Below are 21,549 nucleotides of genomic sequence, written 5' to 3'. Positions count from 1 at the left end.
GCTTTTCAGTATCGGCATTCCAACTTAAGACCTACCCTACATCAATACTGGTGTGTTTTTCCTATGTTCAAATATATCACCTGTTTCAAGTTGGGCACCCGAAACCAGAGGCCGCTTTGGACAGCATGTCCAACTGCAGTAATACTACTCTGGCTTGTTATAATAGTTTCCATATATGTTTGAGAGATGGGATGAGGTAATTAAACAATTTCTGTTTCCAGTACACTTTGTGACATTTTAAGGAAATTGGACACTTTGAGGTATATTTTCCTGTAACTTTCATTCCAAGTTTTCCTTCCTTTTGGATTTGTATACTCCACTGAATGTAATGTAAGAATGTTTCTGGTACATTATTTCATTTTCTGCAAATTCTTTTTTTGTACTATAGTCATCTGTGAAAATCCTCTCTTTCCAAACAAAGTGAAGGATGGGAATTTTAAGATTTATTTTGTTTATATATTACCAACAGAAAATAATGTGCATGGTATCATAGTTCATCCACATATTACTTAGCCTAAACTCCGTAATTTCTGTTACTGGAAGACAATATCCCTAATTCTGCTTTGACCAAATGCTGGAAGTTGCTGACTATGTGCAAATTTGTAGATCAAAGAAGAATTATTAGCTTAATGATGTGTTAAGGTTGCCACCTACACTGACTTTTGCTGGTCAATCTCAATTTCCAGAAAACCAGATCATTTCAAGTATAAACCATAATGAATGGCAAAGCCATTAATGTATCTTGAGATACACGTTATCAGCCAAATGCAAGGTAAGAACTAGGAACAAAGACTGCAGATGACACACAGAAGAAAGCAGAGAAACTCATGGAAAGCAGTGGCTCTGACAGAGAGTTTAGGGTCATGGCAGATAACCAGCTGGCAATGAGCTGCCATGAGATTTATTCCAATCTTCGGATCTGTTAGCAGGGTGAATACATATAGAAAAAAGGGAAATAGTACTACCCCTACACAGAAAAGGTTACGACTGAAATTCTATGCCCCATTCTGGTATTCACACTTGAAAAAAAAATGATGCTAGAAAACAGCAAGCGTTTCAGAAAAGAACTACAGGAATGAACAGGTTGCCCAGAGAGGTTGTGGAGTCTCCTTCTCTGGAGATATTCAAGGCCCCCCTGGATGTAACCCTGTCTAACATGCTCTAGGTGAGCAGGGAGGTTGGACTAGATGATCTTCAGAAGTCCCTTCCAACCTTACTGATTCTGTGATTCTATGAACCACATGGCCTGGAAATTGTGACAAATAGAAAGAGACCGAATATAAAACACATTTTTATTCTAGGCTTTGGAAGAGGTTTTGAAGGACAGAGTAAAAGACATCAAAGTTAATGGAAATAGGTTAAAATGCAGCATGCATGTACTGAAATTAGATTTCCAGACAAATCTGTCAAGTTCTTTTCTGATAACTTATTTTATAGAGATATGCATTATGTCCAGTCTACACAATTTCTGCAGAACATTTAATGGCCCCTCGTATCAATCAGTAATGGAACAGGAAAGGATGGAGGTTAATGTAACAGCAAGGTGGAGATGGAAATGGCTGCACGGGCATGATGTGTGCTTTGCTGAAGAACCACTGGGCTCTAGGAAGTAGAAGTTGTAGGAATATTTTGAAGATTGGCCCTGGAAACAAACTTACTACATTATTTTAAAATAAAAAGCAAGAATATGCTAATGAGTCTACTAACTATGATCACCTGCATCCAAGAAAATAATTCAGGACGGAAGATGTGAAGACTACAAAGATAAGTAAGGTGACGGACAGCTAAATTTTTAAGAAGTGACTAACGAGTGTGGCTTGTTTAGCATAGCAAAATGAAGGCTGAGAAGAGATGAGACTGTGCTATATAAATATGTTACCAACCAAAAAGAAAAGAGAGAAGCTATTTAAGCTAAAACTCAATTTTGGCATGGGAAAAAATGGGCAGAAACTTCATGTGAGTATATCTGGCTAAAAGTTAGAGGAAAGTCTCTAACCAATGGATCAGTGATGGCTGTGAAACACTTTCAACAGAAATAGAGGGGAAGAATTTTCTAAATGATTCTAAAATATAAATTGCTAAATGTATTTCCAGGACACGATGCCTGTGATAGCAGAGAACCATACTGGATGACCTGCAAGGTCATTTCCTGTCTTATGTCCTTAGGTTCCAATTTAATTTATCCACGAAGTCACTTGGCCCAACTCTATAATTACTTACATATGGAGATTTCTAACACCATAAAATTCACATTAATTTTGCAGAAGTGGCATTTTACAATAAAAAGGAAACTAACAAATTCATATGAGAAATAAGGTAAATATTTTTAAGAATGAAGGTAGCAAACAACTTGCATAGTTGTGGATATAACATGTTCTCTCTGGACTATTTCAGTCAAGACTGGCTCTTCCTAAAAGATGTATAGAAAACAGAAAATAATAGGTGAATCAAGGAACAGAGAGACAGATGCAATAATAATTGGGTGAAATTTCCTGGCATCGCTTATGGTGAAGGCCTAGATGATAATTGTATTTACAGATTTTAAAACTATGAATATTATTCCAAGCCAATGGTACTATGTCTTACGATGTCAGAAGGCAGAATTACAATATCAAAACTCAAACATGACTTTGTCAATTCTAGTACACAGACAATCCCAGACTGTACAGATCCTACAAAAGTTTAAATTGATATGCTGAAGCAAATACTTTATCGGTTCACATATCACAGAAGGGATGCAATGTATGTAACAGATAATGTCAAGGCCTAACATCAGGTTACCTTAGCATAATTGAAGTCATGTCTCAGAGTCCTTCCCCTAAGTATGGTACCAATCCTTCTGTCTGATCTTCAACAAGTAGTTTTTGGTGAACCAGTTACAACTGTTTGTGAACTGCTGCGCATGCAAAACTTATTCAAGTATAATCAGAGACATGCATATGCATAGATTTATGTACATTCAATCTCAAACTATGAGTGCACATGGTCAACATACTCAACAAAGTTTTAAAAATCTGGTCTTAACCTCTGGGCACTACAATATTTCTGTATAAAATGATAGCTATTTTGGAAATTATTTTGTGACATTAGACTAGGAGTCTCTCTGTAATAATTTGTCTTGAATTTTTATAGTGCAGTTCCCCAGTAAAGTAGAACAGAATTAACTCTCTTGTGTAGGCAACACTTCCTACACACAATGATGCAAAGGAATGGTAACAGGAGAAGACAGCAACATTTTAAAATGCATTTAAGAGCAAATTTATCTGTCGCACAACACAGGCAGCAGACCTTTTCCCTGGACAAATTATGAACAACCTCTTCTATGCGTGGAGTCTACTAGCATATAATAATAATAAAAATCCATATGCAATCCTCTTCTTTTTCTTTCTTCTTCATTTTTTTCCTTTTCCTTTTTTCTTTCCTTTCCTTTTCCTCTTTTCCTCTGCCCTGCTCTGCTCTTCTCCTGCTGCCTTTGTACTGGAGGCTCACTCAGTGGCGGTCCAGGAGCCTTCTGCTCCTACTAAGCGCTTTGAATACCTGCTCTGCAGCTGAAGCTGGTGAAGCGAGAAAGATGAAAAGGGGCAGTGATGATGGGAGGGAAGGCACCAAGCTGAGTTCTCACAAGAGGCTCAGCCACACAACATCTGATCATTAATGTCCATCAAACCTGCTGGCTCTTGTCCAGCTTGTTGAGCAGAATGATGTTGTGGCAGTAAGACGAAGGCCCCTGCGCTGACTCAGGCAGAATGCCAAAAATTCCCATGCAGAATTCACTGCCTGTCCACCGTGCTGTGCTATATTAAGGATGATCTGCCCTGCCACTGCTGTGGACTACCTCATGGGTACTGCTAAGCAAATACCAGAAACCATATAGCTGGCTATGCATTGTGAGAGGTGAGATAACTAGTTCTTTGAAAGCCTGCTATGAAAAACATCAACAGGGGTCACAATTCTCCCAAAACTTGGTTATTAGGACTTTCTCAAACACCACTGAAAGAACAAGTCAGAGTATCTGAAAGGTATGATTATCCAAACGATGCTGAGACTGATGCCCAGAATAATAGGCTTATTTGTATGAACAGAAACAAACAAGTTTCAAGTCTGTAACACAGAACTGTGTAATAGAGAGCACGAGTCTCTAAAATGGTTGTAATATACAAACTGCAAGATACATCCATTCATCTTAAAATCTAATGGTGCTTTGGTTTTACCTTTTTGCATCAGGGAAAGGCTTTTGTACTCTCTTTTTCGTTCTACACTCAGCAAAGACTACATTCTTACTCCATGGTTTTGCAATGTTAAACCTCTTTATTCTTGAACAGAGGGTCCTATATGACATCACTTATCCAACTCTTTTTCTGATTGTATTACTTCTAGACATACTGATCTTAGTTTGATTTTTAAGGCATTTTCTGTGTGATTATAATGAGATTGTTTTTGAGGTTATTAAGTCTACAACTTGTAACACATTGATATTTAAAACACAAGCCTCCAGAATTTTCCTTTCTTATAACTAAGCCATTTCCAAGAAAAGGATCTTGTCAGCTAAAAGTATGATACAAAGGGAGCTATTATATTTGCATAGAAATTGGTAATAAAGTCTCCAAGGTTACTTTTTGAATTCAAGGATGTAAATTTAATAGGATTAAATAACTTAAAGATGACAGAAAATCATAGCTCTTGAGACAGGTTTAAAAAACGTTTTCCTCTTCCTTTACCTCGATGCTGGTGGAATTATTAAAGCATATTTAATTTCTGGTTATGGTTTCATTTCATAAACTCTATATTTGTATAGTTTCTTTAAATAGATTTGTCTATTTCAATTTATGGCATGTTCTGTCTCTGTGGAACTCTGGAAAAAATGTACAGTCATTTATCTTTGTTATTTTGTGCAGGACTTGGAAGGAGGAATCATATTAGCTCAGCAAATTTAAGAATAATAATAGTTCTAAAACACCCGTCTTGAGTTGTTAATTGGAATAATATAAGTTGAATAAAACTGGGCTTTTTTTTTCAAGATTCCCAGTCTCAGAAACCTGAATAAGAGATTGTGGCTCTCGCATCCATTTCATTTTTTACTTCATTAGTTTAATAAAAAGAGATTACTCTTTATACTTTATTACACTTTGATCACAGTTATTATTCAGCACCACCTATAATTTTCCTAATTATACAAACCAGGCTTACTTTCCTTTTCAGATCCATTTAAAAAAATGTTGACCTTATTCTTTGCAGTCTCTGTTTTTAAAATTAACATCCAGTTCTGTCTGCGTATGCAGAACTAATGTACAGTATCAATTTTGAACCTTTGTGTAGATCTGAAAGAGGATCTTGCCAAACTTTCCTGTACCAGTGTTACTTTAATTTATTTCACAGGTACCTGATGTAATAGTGTCGTTGTTCAGTTCAACATTTCAAAAAAAAAGAAAGGTCAAGGTCTGAACACAGTGTAATAGGAGTTTTTGTCTGCTTACTACTATTTGCACAATTACTGTGACTGCTTGGGGAAATCGGTGTTTGGGCGGGTATTTATCCAGCAGTCATTACCTTGGACAATGATCTTGTTTTAGAAATACTGTGAAACAGAGACAATTTGTATTTTCTTCTGCAATTTGTCTCATCTTTTAAAAAGACAAATATAATAACAATATAAAGCAGAATAGAAGGAGTATCTTTATCCAAACTAAAAGGCATTTTTTTTTAAAGGGAGTAAGGAAAACAGGTTAATCTTAAATTTATTTTTGGTCTATAAAAATTTGATAAATATGCAGATAATTGAGACATACATGTATATTTGTAGAAAAGTATATGTTACATCTTAAAGAACTAGAGTATTAACCTTAAGCATTTTCTCTCTCTTATTCGTATGATTTCTTTCAATAATATCTCAGTTTTATTAAACTTTGAACACAACTTTTACTTTCTTAGCAGAAATGAAAAAACTGTCCTAGTCAGAGCTAGACAACATTTCCAAATACTTGGAAATACTTAGAACTATGCAACTCTGCATGGGCTATTTTGGGCAGAAGAGAAGAAGGCTGATAAAATGAAAGAAAAGTTAAAACATAAAACCAATAATAATCATTTGAATTGCATCAAATGTGACTTCTAATATTATTCCAAGAAGTATAGTAAACTATTTTTCTGGACTGTTCTTAAAAGACAGACCCGCTCAGAACTGTAGAAGAAGTCCTGTGTTTTCATTATATAGTGGTACCTATAAATAAATAGATTGTGATAGTACAATGTAGTACACGATATGGTAATACAATGAAATTTATCTGTGGTCTGTAGGGTATTTTCTCATATTAGATTTATAAATCACTATAATGGAATAACAAACCCTAAATTCGAGATCATTGCTAACAGAAAATAAATCCGCATTCTTGATTTATACTAGATTTATATGGAATTTGAAATTTCAACGAAAACACTGAATTCTTCAGATACAGAAATTCTGGCTAAACTTTTCCTGGTTCCTAGTCAACAAGAAACATGGTACTTAAACCAGCATATTATGTATGTATGTTTAAACGTGAAACTTATTTCGCTCTACTTTCCCTGTGTCCTGCAGTTTTGTTAGCATCCCTTCAAAACATTATTGTTTTTTCTTCTCTGCAGTCACTGTCAAACAGCAGCAGACTGCAACGGAGCTCTGGTGAGCACTGACATTCCAGGTGAAAGGAGAACTGTCAATGCACCGGATGCAACAACGGAGATGCATTCGGCCTTCTCACAGATTCGTGACTTTGCTCTATGACCTTTTCAGCAACTTCTCTAATAATGATTATTAAATGTACAGAGCTTTCTGGAGGCAGAATCTATCGGAGTCCCCGAACATCTTTTACTTCTAAGCCACCAGAATTCCTTACAGTGTAAAGTTAAGTAAATCCTTGGGTATTTTGCTATGCCAGGCTTAACATGTTACATTCTGTAAAACAAGCAAAAGTGTATGGCTGCAGATCTTCATTAAATGTCATTATATTACCAAGTGAAAGGAAGGCAGTGGCCCAGTGTTGCATGGCTAATAAAGCATTCACAGTGCTGACTTTTATGAGGCATATTTTTAACATTACATAGCAGAGGAAGCAGACAATCCTTGTCACTAATTTAGTATTTCAATGTTCCATCTTCATACACACCTGCCAGGTAAGTGAGCACATATTACCATCCACATCTAGGCCTGGGGCAGAGTAAGCAACTTATGCAACTTTACCAAGAAAACCAGATCAAGTGAGTGCTGTAGCAGTGACTGGAATGGAAGAATTCACAGCTCTTAGGCTTGTGCTGCAAGATAGTGGTTACAGTGATAGCAGGCACTAATTTTATGTTGAATTTATTTACAACTCATAGTCAAACATAGTGTAAACCACTTGATATTCTGAACAAGGCATACAGACTGTCACCTCAAACAGATGCTCTTGTAACTGTGCCTATTATCCCTCTATACCCATTGCCCTTGATTTCACTTTTTACCCTATATTTTAAATTAATATAATCTCTCAGTGGCAAACACTGTCTCTTACACAACACACAAGCCTTCCAGGCTGAATGTCATTTACAGTTTGCTAAAATCAATCTTGGGAACACCTGTTTAAAAATCCTATTGGCTTAAATGCCTACACTTTACAATTTTGCTGCACAGTGTTACTACAGTCCAGTATTAGTCCAAAAGTCTCAGCCTCAAAGTCTTCAAATAAATGTTTTGTACTAAACTCTACCTTTCTGATCCTAGAGCTACTCACCAGCTAACTAGCTAGTTTCCTGCTGCATTCAAAATAATGTTCAGACCTTCAAGTGCAGAGCTTTAAAATGCTTTCCAGCCACTTATACATAGTGGAAAAGGTGTGAGTGCACGAAAAACAGGAATTCCCTGATCTATTTAACAGGCAGGGGGCAAAAGGAAGAACTAAAAACTGGCCTCTGATATCAAAAGTTCCTCTAACTGCTTGTTTACTTCGGTGATCTTATTGTTTGACAGTTAGTTATTACAGAAATCTCAAAAGGTCTTAGATTTTCTTACAGGATTTCTTACAGGAGAATTTGGGATTTTGTGCATTGTATTATTGAAGCTCTCTGGACTATATCACAGAGACACTCCAGTAGTACAAACTGATAGGAAAATGTATATTCAAGTTATAAAAAGCATGTATGTTCTTGGAGACCAGATATATACTCTAGAAGAAATTTAAGTATGTATGTCTTTTTATCTTCCAACTTCCTATTAAGTCCACTGACTTCCAGTATGAAATCAAGCAAAACACAACAGAATAAAGAAAGGAAGGAAGATGGGAAAACAGTCAAAGGCTTTTGCTTTACGATTTCATAGCAATTCAAATTTGATGACGTGGCACTGCGGTGCAAAGCAGCATTTTTCAGGCTTAGCTCTTCTTGCAGAATTACATCATCTCCTCAGGACATTTTTAAAGGACATCGAGGATGGTGTATTCCAAATGACAACAAAAAAGGTCAGCTAAAACTTCAAGAAGGATCAAATAACTAGTTGCCGTGGCATGAAAATGCATTTTTTGTTGTACCAAGGCATGTGCGCCCTCACACCCGCACACAAGAGCAGATCCAGGAGATGCACTCTGATGCCAACCTACCATTCTGATGCCGTTCTCAAAGGCCTGACGTGCTAGAGAAGCAGGTCCGTCCACAGTCTTACCATCATCATCAGGCCCCCAGCTGGCGCTGTAGATGTGGATGTGCTGTGGATTAAGGCTCAGAGACTTTGCCTCGACCATGTCTGTCACGTCCCCGTCCAGCATTCGTACACCTTCAGAGCAAAAGATACAATAAACAGGATGACAAAACTCCAAACGCCTTCCTTTCAGAGAAAATTGCTGTGTAAGACATTGGACTGTATGATCATAAGGATCTCTACTACTATAAACAATCTACCATTTTGGATAGGTGTTTATGAACAGGTAAGAATATTTTTGTCTTTCAAGTTTTAAGAATGATTTATTCAAAATTATCTAACATTAGCATTATCTATCATTTTATCCTCTGTATAGCCTTTGAACTTTAACAACGAGCTTTTGTCTAAAGACAATTCAGAAAAAGACTTGAACCCTGAAATGTCTGTATATCTCACCTGAAGATCACATAGGTTTTTCCTTTTATACTGCAATGACATTTTAACACTTAGAGCCTATGTATGCTGACACACATAAACACAGGATCTCTGTCGACAGATAAATATGGGATTATTCCTTCATTCAGTGGGGTTGTGAAGAAGAAACCAGAGAGAACACTCTTGTGTACAGATGGATTACTACACACAGTAGCGAGGGGATTACAGAAAGTTACTGACAATACCCTATGTATACCGTTATTCCACACAGAAATACAGCATGGGAACATCTTCCTCTGTGCAGAAGGGGCTTTTCTAAGATACAATTCTATACTTCTTTTGTTTAAAAAAAATCCATTTATATGGGTTTTGACAAATCAGTGTGCCAGCCCTTGTGAAATGAATGGCACCATGATGTTTTAAGCACCCTAAGATAAATAACGTAGGCTTAAATTTCTAAATCAAGAATATTTTAAAGTTGTTTTTAAACTAGCCTTAACATTTTGATTGAATTTAATTCTGACTGAGAAAACCCCTGATGGCAGTCTTAACCCAAATAAGAAAGAGGACATTCATACAGTTAGTGTGACATCTGATCAAAGGCATAAAAGATATTGCATAATAATTAACATATAATTTTATGATAGTAGAGAATACTGATCACTTCCAATAATTAAAAAAATTAAAGCTTTTTCATCTTTAAAAAGACCACTACTATTTATAAACCAAATTTACATATTTTAATTATAGCCACATTCCACTTTGCTTCTGAGTTCAGACCGAATTAGTTGGAGTGTTTACCAAGACCTTAACTTCCAATTAACAAAAGGTATAGGGGTTGCTTTGTCTTTTTCCCTCACTCTAATTGACTCAAAAATGAAAAGTGATCATATTTCTAAGTTCACACAAAAGCTGCCCATGTTTTGTGAGATAATAAACTTGTCCAAACAGTGATCTCACTATGAACTTTACTTTATAAAAAGCCATTAAAACAACTTTGGGAATCTCAGGTTTTATTTTTCTTCCTCAGCATAATCTCAGAAACTAATGATGGGTGGAAGCTTGTTCTCATTTCTTTCAAGCACATTAAAATATATTTGGTTTTAAATAAAGACAATAAAAAAGGTTCACAGTGCTTAAAAGAAGGAAAATAAAGCTTCCCTTGATGTTTCTATAAGCATGTAGCAAGTCTAAATAATACAACGTTCACTTCATGAGCAGTAACTTTGAATTCTGCCATTGGCATCTGAAATAATTTATACCAGGTTTTCTGTTAACGGTGAAGTGGTCAAATCTAAAGCAACATTGGCAAGGCTGTGACTTAGGTATTGCTCTGTTCTGCCAACAACTGACAGACACACTTCAGGAGTAACATTGATCAATGGATGTCTCACTGGCTACTAGAAAAAAAATCACTCCTTTCTCTTGCTCTTTTCTTTTTTCTTTTCTTCCCTTTTTTCTTTTTTTCTTTCTTTTTATTTATTTATTTTTTTGAAATGTCTGGAGTAGTTAATTTTGCTGATCACAAAACCTCCAAAGTGCATTTGGCATGTGGTGATAGCACAACAAAAGCTGTCCAGAGGGCAATTAACAGGCAGTGTTTCCAGACTGTTCCACCTAAGTCTGCAGCGTTCTATAAACTTCTTCCAGTATTTGCAGTAAGTGCCAAAATGTAAATGGCGTTTCAGTCAGAACAAACTTTGAACAAATCACAGGAAACATGCAAAAACCAAACTCAAAGAAAGGTTTCTTTTAAAATGTTTGTTTTTAATCAGCATCTGACTTAACCTTAAAGAAACAGCTGAACTAATTCCTCGTCAGCTGAAGACAATCTACATCTGTTCTGCCATAATTCAGTGTAACTGTTTTCCCATCAGGACTCAAGCCCAGCCAAGTAACTAAGCACCCAAATCCCCACAGATGCTTTGCAACTTCCACAGTAAGTCTGCAACAATAACAACACACTAACTATCCCTGCCTATAAAAAGTCTCGCAAGCTCTGTAGGTGGTAATTTGCTATGTGTGATTACTGCAAAGAGTTACACACTAAAAAATCTACCCCTTTGGTGCATTGCTTTGTTTCTTAATGATGGGGCCTTTAGCTGGGAAAACCATAGGCATATTGCATAATTTTGCATACAAATCATCCCACAACCTGTAAGGGAACTGCAGGTCCTAACTGCAGTTTCACTCATTGTTTGGATCTGCAAATTAACTCCCCACTTGCACAGTTGCAAGAGAAGGTTTAGGCTTTCTAATAATCATTTTTCTGATCCATTTTGTGATCAGAGTTTCTTAAACTCAAGTCAGAGTTTCTTAAGCTCAGGAAGTGTGGGTTAGATGACTGGACAGTGAGGTGGATTGAGAACTGGCTGGAAGGCAGAGCTCAGAGGGTCGTCATCAGTGGTGTGGAGTCTGGCTGGAGGCCTGTGCCTAGTGGAGTCCCCCAGGGCTCAGGACTGGCTCCCATCCTGTTCAACTTCTTCATCAGTGACCTGGATGAGGGGACAGAGTGCCTCCTCAGCAAGTTTATGGTGGATACCAAGCTGGGAGGAGTGGCTGGTACACCTGAGCGCTGTGCTGCCATGCAGAGAGACCTGGACAGGCTGGAGAGCTGGGCGGAGAGGAACCTCATAAGGTTCAACAAGGGCAAGTGCAGAGACCTGCACCTAGGGAGAAATAATTCCATGCACCAGTGCAGGCTGTGGGTTGACCTTCTGGAGAGCAGCTCTGCAGAGAAGGACCTGAGAGTGCTGGTGGATGACAAACTGACCATGAGCCAGCAATGTGCCCTTGTGGCTAGGAAGGCCAATGGTCTCCTGGGGTGCATTAGGAAGAGTGTTGCCTGCAGGTGGAGGGAGGTGATCCTGCCCCTCTACTCTGCCCTGGTGAGGCCTCGAGTACTGTGTCCAGTTCTGGCCTCCCAAGTACAAGACAGACATGGAGCTACTGGACAGCATCCAGCATAGGGCTACAAAGATGATCAGAGGGCTGCAGCACCTGCCCTATGAGGAACGGCTGTGAGAGCTGGGCCTCTTCAGCCTGGGGAAGAGAAGACTGAGGGGGGATCTTACCAATGTGTACAAGTACCTGAAGGGAGGGTGTCAAGGGGATTGGGACAAACTCTTTTCAGTGGTGCCCAGTGACAGGACAAGAGACACAAATTGAAACACAGGAAGTTCTGCCTGAGTATACGGAAGAACTTCTTTCTTGTGAGTGTGACAGATCACTGGCACAGGTCGTCCAGAGAGGTTGTGGAGTCTCCTTCTCTGGAGATACTCAAAGCCCGCCTGGATGCAACCCTATCTATGATGCTCTAGGTGACCCTGCTTGAGCCCCTGCTTGAGCAGGGGGGTTGGACTAGATGATCTCCAGAGTTCCCTTCTTACCAATTCTGTGATTCTGTGAAATGTGCAGAAATAAGACAAAAATGACAAACAAGTATAGAAAAAAGTGAGTATTGCTGGTAGATATCTTGTTAATGACTTTCCATCGCAAAAATCATTAATTGCATTTGTTCAGCTGCCAGCATTTGATGAAATATTGATCGAAGGGATTTCTTTTTTCCTTTGCTTTCTCTCTTCACTATCCCTTACGTATCCAGAGAAGTAGTAACTCACATTTTGGTCTGAAGTAAAGAATACCCATCTTGGTGGCCCAAATTCAACATCACTGTCAGCAGGTGCTCCTCTGTGCGAGAACGTTATTGTTTTACCTCGACTCTAGTTTCTTCTCCTAAAAGGCCAAATGAGGGTCTTTAAATCCCTGGGAAATAAGTGACCTGAACACTAGTTCAGTATAATATGATTCAAAATTTTTACATTCTATCCTGTCTATGGAGAGCGAACGTTACTGCTGCATATTCACATATGTAGCTAATGGCTTTTCTGAGGGAAGGGAGGGAGGCATGCCAAGTAGAGGTCAGGAAGAGTGAAACTCTTAAACGCATGCACCTAATAGAAGAGGAGGCTTAACCTCCCTTCCCAATATCCTAGAATTCCGTCTTGCCTGATTTCTGCATATTTTCTTCTGAGTCCCCTGATGTCTTATTTTCAAGTACTGATACTTTTAAATGGTGGTACATGACCTCAAATGAAGTTTATACAGCTGCCACATGTTCTCCAGCTTTCTTTAAAAAACAGCATTACTGATGGCTCTGTAGAAGCATGCTAAACAGGATAGATAAAATTTTTATTTCATTTAGACCAATAAAATTTCTTGAATGTTGTTATATTCTTAATCCAAAATATCTAAATATACTATGAAAAAGGCACACATAACTAATCTTGCTGATCAGATTACTGTGCTCATAGTACATCTATCTGAATCAGTTTTTGCACTACATTTAGAACAGGCTGTGATTCACCTAATATGCCTAGGGACTTTCTGAAGTATTATTGAACATTCCTAATGCTTAATAAATAAAAACCTATTAAAAAGCCATTGTTAATTACGGAGAGTTTTTCAAGGACATGTCCAGGCTGTTGTTGGTCATGTGACTATTCAACTCTCAATGAAGCTTTTGCTCTAGAAGTCAGCTTTTATCTGCATCAGTGCCCTAACTCTCCTCAGACTGGTTTGACCACACAGTAAACTTGATTTCATCACTTCAGCTACAGGACCAAATGCCATGCCCACATGAGACAACCTGGTACAAACTCACTTGGCCAGCTCATATTTGTTTAAACAATTCTGACAGGTTAATGCTGTGTGGGCAGGCTCCTTGCCTGAAGGGAAATTGTTTCTATGCATCACTCTAACCTTACAATGGATCAGGTGTTGTCTATGCTCTTGAAGCCTGCAGGAGAACAGAAAGCTGACACTGGGGCTATACTGTGTGTTTCGGTTAATCTGAAATGCAGCTGTGCTCACATCTGATTTGGCTCAAACATGTACTGATCCAGTAGAGCACAGATACACGATTATTTTGTGCAAACATGGCCCCAGCTTTGTCTCCTCATATTTTTCAACTGTTCTTTACATGTAGGTAAACATGTTTCTGCTTCACAGATGGCCTTTCCTTTGGGGAAGAAATTCAACTGTTAATGAGTTTAAGCTATAGGTTTTTCCATTGAAAGGCAATACACTCATCCAATGATTTTGTGAAAAATACAGGGTAAGGCTTCCCTTGAAGCATTAAAATTTGGCACAGGCAGCGTTACAACCTAGAAGATACGTAGATGGTATCTTGACAGTCATTCCAAGAATGAAACTGGAGGAAACTGAGAAGCCATTGACTAAGAATCTATAGAATCTCTTGGAATCTCTCGGTTTAGCTGAACAAAAAAAGCACATTCAAATCTCATGCTTCAGGCAGTAATATGATTACACACAGGGATCAAAAGATACCCTCCAACAATGGCCAAACAACACAAAACTGTTCTGAGTTTATCAACAATGACACTGTTTCATCTGGGATCTATATGCAAACTGATATTCCTGATATATACAACTTAATTTTGATTTGTCAAAAGCTCATCAGTCAAAGCTCTGAATTTGTGAGAAAGCCACAACGTCCTAATTCTGGGTTTTGCATTTTCATCAAAAGTCTTGTTTTCTATTTCTGTGTATTAAGCAGTGTCCTAGGGAGCACTGGAGAAATGCTACTTCTGACAAATTCCTTCTGAGCTAGTCTTTAACACTATGACTGGAATTTACTTGTTCACACAGCTAGCACTGTTACCCATTCAGAGCTCTTCCTCTTATTTAGAAAGGTCTGAATATACTAATTACTCTTTGGTTACATTTTTTTGCAGAGGGATTGTTTCACATACCTCCAATCTTGGCATTAAAGGCAATTCCTACTGTGCAGTGTGAGTTGTTTGCCGTGGCTGCCACCTCTCCAGCACAACGGGTTCCATGCCTGCAGTCAGACAAACATTTTTTCAAGTGAGCAATGTAATTCACCAATACACAGATGGTCAGGATTTAAAGGTTCTGACTTTGCACATCCTCAGGTGCTAAAAGCACAATTATCCATGGTATCTTAGAGTACTTAGTTCTCTATAGCAATTTATGCCTATGTTGCAGCTTTCCTATGTTTTAACATTGTTATTATGACTATCTTCTCAAATTCTTCATGGCAGACTTCCTAGCCATTGGAAACACAGAGTACATAACAAAGACATACTAACATGATACACAGTCCCCAAGAAGAAGTCTGGCATTATGGTTCTTGATTTTGAAACAATACTTACATTATGGACAGAATTTTTGTCCTGCACTTTACTGCAAGCCTCACTGACAAACATGTTGCTAGACACCAGCAAGCAAGCATCCTCAGGAGACACTTTGAGCTACAGACCTCCATGAGGAAGCTGAGACTCTGTGCCTATGTCCAAACTGCTGTTTGTAGGCATGCCTAAGAGTGCATCCAGGCCAGGTATGTTCAAAGCTGCTGCATAGGTGTGTCCTGGACATGCTGTGGGCCAACACTGTAAGCCTGCTGTCTTTCCAGGGGCTGAAAAAACAGCTGAAGTACCCTCCTCATTGGAGTTGTACCCTGTGACTGGAGGTAGAGCTGGGCTGTAAGGGTTTAATCTGAAGAAGCGAAAGAGACACGAAACCCTTGGGGCTTGCTCACCCCCTTGTTCACCCTGCAAGGCAGGCCAAGTGGCATGCCTTCCTAGCCCTGACCAATCTCTCTACAAGTTTACAGTGATCCTCCATAGGAACCCTATGGTATGAAAGCTGTTCCTGCTCTATGATTTTTGCCTGCAATATAGTTTTCATAGAGTGTTTTCCAATGGTAAGTTTTGCCCTCATCCTTGTGTGTTAACCAACTCCATTACAGAAATCTGACAAAAAACACATGGAATGGACAGGGAAGTTTGAGAGTTGGTGTACGGAGAGCAGATGCAGAGTTTCAGATGAGACAGGAAGAGATGGAGAGCTGATGAGATGGAGTTGGAAAGATAATGTAGGGCTTGGGTAGCCACAAAGAACAAAGTATGGCAAAAAACAGATAACACAGCAAGCACTTCAGAGGAGGCTAAGTGAGGCCAGTCATGTACACAGGTGCTTTTCCATTGGTGTCAGCTGACAGATTACTCACACAGACATCTGGAGTATGGAGGTGTTTCTGAATTAAGGTTGATACCCATATTACAAACAAGAATCACAGTTGCTTTCTCTCGCTACTGCCTGCTTTGTCACTCCTTATTTCCTACTTCTTTAAGTAAAGTCATTCTCCATATTATGAGAGTAGTTCTCTCCCTTAACCTTTTGAGACATGTAGATGAGAAAAACTAGGACAACTGATCTGGAGTGGATTAATATAAAACAGGTGCCGAACCTCATCAGAGAATTTTTCAAGACCTAATTTGAAGTTTACTTTTCTTACAAAGCCTAATTTTCAAGCCTAATTTTTTTCACTTGAAGAAAGCCAGTCTAGTTCAATTTTATCAACTGACATCTCATTCTATCACAGAATTATTTTCTGCAAAAAGCCTAGAGTAAGTAATTCAGGAATCATACTCAAAAAAGATTTTTTTAAAAAAATCTCCATTTGTTTTCAAGTATTTTCAGATAATGTTGTAGCTGCCTGTCTTTGAAACACCATCTTTTAAAAATGTGTTTATATGTGAATGCCTGTCTTCAGAATTATTTAGAAGACATATGATTCCCAAACTTCTTTTTCTCTCACGATGACATTGTTAGGTCTCACACCTAAGTGTGAGGTGTTACCACTGAAATATCAAAGTGTAGATGACCCTACTTCAAAAAATGTACCTGTATAACATATCACCTTGGTGCATACATCTTATTGAGAACCCGTAGCCTGCTCTGTGAAATGATCGTGACCCAGATGCCGCTTCCCAGGTGGTGGTTGCACTGGCAGGAAACCATTCCTGGGATCCAAGTCTGGGAAGAGCAGCAGAGGGAAGTGACTTGGGATGGAAGTTTTTCAGTGTGGAAAAGGGGCAAATAAAAGCCACACACAGAGAGAAGACACTGTTCAGAAAGGAATGGGAACAGCTCAAGCACAGAGGAGGTGGTGCATGGTGGATGGCAGTTTGTTTTGTTAAACTATGGCCCATCACGCACCATCAAAAAGGTTAGCTTCCCAGTGACTTGCCAAACAGATCCCACTTGCTTGTGGGCCACGTAACCACTCCAGCGAGGGGAACAGAGGGATGGGGGGGGGCAGGGACAGCGTGGCCATCCCTCCCAGCAGCAACTCATGAGAAAATGGGATTAAATGTAACACAAAACTGCACCCCTAGTTCCAGCTGAAATGGAAGTGATCAGCTAGAAGCCAGAGTTTTAAAGGGCTACAGTGGAGAGTTTATGACATGTATTTATTGATTGAAAGCACAATATGAAATTTCTTGTAAAATTCTGATAGAAAAAACATACTGCAGAGAGACTTAGATCTTTGGACAGTTTTACAACATGTGAGTTTAATTAACATTGCTGAACATTTCACTAGTTTTCACATATTAGGAAAACCTTCTTTTTGTTGTATGTTAAGTCCAGTAATGATATAAATTTATTTTTAAATAGATGTTTAAGTTAGATCATTGCTTCTCTGCCAAGATTATTGTTAATTGCATTCCACGTTTATAAGGGAAATCAAAAAATTAAAAACTGTTTTATTCACTTCTTAGATGTATAAAACCACATTTTTTATAATCAGCTTCCCACTGTGTGAACTAATCATACATGCAACTCAATTTTTTTAGTAAGTTATCTTTTATGGATCCTTTAAGTAATATTTCAATTATGCTGTGAAAGGAAAGACTTTCTAAAAAATCTGCAAATAAAAATTATGTTTTTTTCCATATTGCTTTTAATTTTCTCTGTCCTAGATTTTGCTGGAGGTCTGCAATTGTGAACAGACCCTGAATTCTGCAATTAAAATCTGAGAAGCCTTCTGAATAGTCAATATGCTAATTTCTTAACTAATCAGATAAACAAATATGATGAAACAGATGCCTGACATTGATTAGATCTGCTTTAAAGCCAGGAAAACTTCTCCTGAGCATGAAATCAGGTATATTTCAAGTTATAAACAGCTTATGGAAGCAGCATGCTTTAGGACTTAACCATTAGCAAGAGGTGGAACAGTTGAGTTGCTTTCAAGTTAGCTTTTTTTGTGACCATATACATTTCAAAACACAACAATCTGCTGCCTTTGTGGGATGCCTGTATCACACACAACTTTTTAAAAAAGTTGATGCAGTTCTAGAAGAAAGCATGACTGCCTTTCTACAAAAGCCCATCTTGATAAACTTGAAGGGTCGATGCTTCATTTCACTGGCTCCTTTGCCAGCTCATGTTGGAGGGAAATGAGTTCCCAGACTATTAAATGGCACTTTGAAGAGACACTCAGTTAAAAGGTTTTGCATTTGTTCTTTGTGTTAATGTCAATATGATGTAGTATCACAGAATAAAAACATAAAAGAAAGCCTGGTTATGAGACTTTCTCCTCATCCACAAATGGGTCTTCTACCTGGAGTCTAAAAGAAAGAAAAGGAATGGAAAGAAAAAAAAGTGTTTTTTTTTTTTGTTTGTTTGGTTTTTTTTTTATTTTGTAAGGAGAGACACGAAAAAACCCCTCGTCAAAGATAGACTTAGGCTCAAAAGGGCAACAGGTTCAAAAAAAAGGAGATATCACGGGTACTATCTTCTCAAAAAAACGTGCTTAGACACTTGCAGCACTTTCCATCATAAAACCTATTTTTCCTGTAATTCTGTTTAGCTTTAACTGCCTGGGCTAACTCCCTGTATTCTGGGCAACAAAGTACAGCTTTTCAGAAATGTGTTTAATTTCATTTTTGCATATGAGACAGAACAAAGAACAAAGAAAATATGCAGGCAATTCAGATTGACTTTCTTCTCCTTTTATGTGGAGAATATTTGTCAGTCTGTCAGTAATGACAAGTCAGTGAAGTGCTGAAGACCTACTCAGGAAGATCTTTGTAGTATTGAATTTTCTGCTTTATCATGCCCTCACTATTATATGGAGAACTTAAAATAAATTGCTTTCACTTGAAGAAATATACTTTTATGAAAAGGCATATGTGCCTTTTTGCTGCTGCTTGCATGAACAGGAACTGAGCAACTGGAAGAGTGAGGTACAGTCTTTTGACATCTCTCTAAGAATAAGATAAGCGAAAGAGAAATTTTAGAGCTCCACCCTATACTGTTATGCAAAGTAACTTTTTTCAGTACCAGATTTTCTCTGAGACAGGCAGAGGTAAACATTTCAGGCAATGGATTGAAAGAGAACAGGTACACATTCTGGGATTAGCTATTGCTCCCCAGCCTGCTGATATATGATTTAAACATAATACATCTATCTTATCAACAATCACTCTTAATTTGCCTTTCAGAAGGGATAGAAAGTATAAGGCACCCAGAACATCTTTAAGATGAAAGTTAATTGATTCTGAATGTTTAGCATAAGTAAATAGTCAGAGTTAGCAAAGACAGCTGCAGGTAATTTGGAAAGCCCTTTCCATGTAAATGGCTCTTTAGAGCCTCCATCTCTGACAGCTGTTCCTTGAATTCCACAAACAGTTCAAGGCGCACTTCTTTGTCGCCTTTTATTCTCCCAGTTTATCAAAACCTTAACAATACAAAAGCTCAGGGGACCAGGGGGTTCAAAGCCCTCCAGCTTTTCATGACACTAACATTATAGTCTGATCCACTTCAACCTGTCACCACTGAATCTTTTCAGAATGGGAACTTGGGGAGAAAAGAGTTACAGACTATTTCAATGTGAGGCCATCACAAACACTGCTGCAAATACATTTATTTATTGAGGTTTTCTGAAAGAGATATTCAGCACAGGGAAGAGTTTGTACACAAATAAGGAAAAGTTATATCCTTCCTTTATCAAGAGATGTATCTATAAAAAAGAAGAAAACTTCACATCCTTTGTAAATTCTATGCTGCACATATTGTAAGAGTGGACATCAAATAATGGTAAAAAAGTTAAAATAGATACTCTCACAGTTTATACAAGGTTATGTACATCTTAATAGGCTGTGCTTGAACATCTGCTCCTCTGTTTTTGGTAGCACAGCCAATTTCTTTTTTCATCATGATTACCTAACAAACACACTGCAATTGTATATATGCAAAACATAAATATCAGGAATTGTTTTTTACATAGCTTTAATTATAAATGGCAGTAGAATCCAAGGGACAGAACTTGTAACAAGAATCAAATCAGGTTTCCACCAACACTGACTAGTAAGAGACCTTTCTGTATTCTGTATGCCCTACAATGTAATACATTGGGTAATATATTGATGCCCTAACCTGCGAGATACACTTGAAAAACTAGATTACACAAAATAGTATGGACTGAAACTTGGCAAAACTACCATTAAATATCAATATTAACCACACAATTGCTACAGATGTTTCCAACTCTAACTACAGGTAACCTATAATTTTCCAAAATCCAAATGTCTATGGTCATATTTTCATCACTGCTAAATTAATGATAAATGATAAAATAATTTTTCAAATCTCTAAAGGGAGAGTAAAAGTGGAATTTTAGGAATATATTTTTGTCTGTCCAAAAGTATGTGAGAGTTGGTGTTTATTTTTGCATAATCATTCTTTAGTTCAAGTTTTAAATGTCTTGTAAGATTTTTGTTATATTGGAATATATTTGTAAATGGGAAAATGTGATATCCAAGACAGTGCAATGTAGTAACTGCTGGAAAAAATATATTTTAACAGTAATCATCAAAAAAGCATTTTATTGCATTCTGGAGTTTATGTGGTGCAGAAGAAATCATTTTTTATAGCTATTCACATATAAAAGGTTTTTAATTATCTAGAGGATGAAAAATACTTTCCTAACTGGCAACAGGTATGGATGTCGTTCCAGAAACATTCGAAAAAAGAGATATAAAGGAATTCACAGAAGTCAAACATACAAGCAAGGGGGAAAAATGAACCTTTAGCCTTTAAAACACCATCTATGATAGCTAAATAATAATAATAATAAAGCTACTTCCTGGCAGGGAGATATTTGGGTATTAAGAGTGGAGAAAGAGATGACAGATTAAATGTGAAAAACAAGTTACACAAATCTTCAATGTGAGATACCCGGAAAAATGCCGAAGATTTGGATATTACATTACACAGACAGAATCCTGCTTCCGAGCATCAGCTACAGTGTTGTAATGTGATTACAGCACAGGACTGAAAGCTAGCTTGCGTCAAGGTCCCCAGGGCTAATGACTTTTGCATGACTATGGGAAGTTACTAAAAGAATAACTTGGAATATCTATCTCTCTCAAACAAGACTGAAGATGACAACATGAAAACAAACACACGGAGCACTTCACATCCCAGACACTCATGTCTTAAATTTAACAGTGTAGGTAGCAGCGATGCTCCCTTGCCATTCCCTCTACATTTGTTCACTGTCAACAGTAGAAAGCTAATTTCTCTTGAGCATGAAGTTCTGATATGAGTCTAGCAAAGGACTGTGATTGTACAGT

At 37.8% G+C, this 21,549-nt stretch overlaps 1 protein-coding gene across 3 annotated transcripts in view; it reads right to left on the bottom strand.

Annotated features, from left to right (window-relative positions):
- PCSK5 (proprotein convertase subtilisin/kexin type 5) overlaps nt 1–21,549 on the bottom strand; it is a 248,593-nt gene that overhangs the window by 134,206 nt on the left and 92,838 nt on the right. For all 3 annotated transcript variants that reach the window (XM_062599429.1, XM_062599430.1, XM_062599431.1), the window contains exons 6-7: nt 14,854–14,942; nt 8,607–8,779 (exon numbers count right to left, since the gene is read on the bottom strand). In XM_062599429.1, coding sequence (XP_062455413.1) covers nt 8,607–8,779; nt 14,854–14,942 — 262 coding nt within the window. The remainder of the gene's footprint in view (nt 1–8,606; nt 8,780–14,853; nt 14,943–21,549) is intronic.

Source organism: Rhea pennata, chromosome Z (assembly GCF_028389875.1).
Source record: "Rhea pennata isolate bPtePen1 chromosome Z, bPtePen1.pri, whole genome shotgun sequence".
Classification (NCBI taxonomy): Eukaryota; Metazoa; Chordata; class Aves; order Rheiformes; family Rheidae; genus Rhea; species Rhea pennata.
Note: the sequence above shows the minus strand (reverse complement) of the source record. Positions and strands in the feature narration are given on the sequence as shown.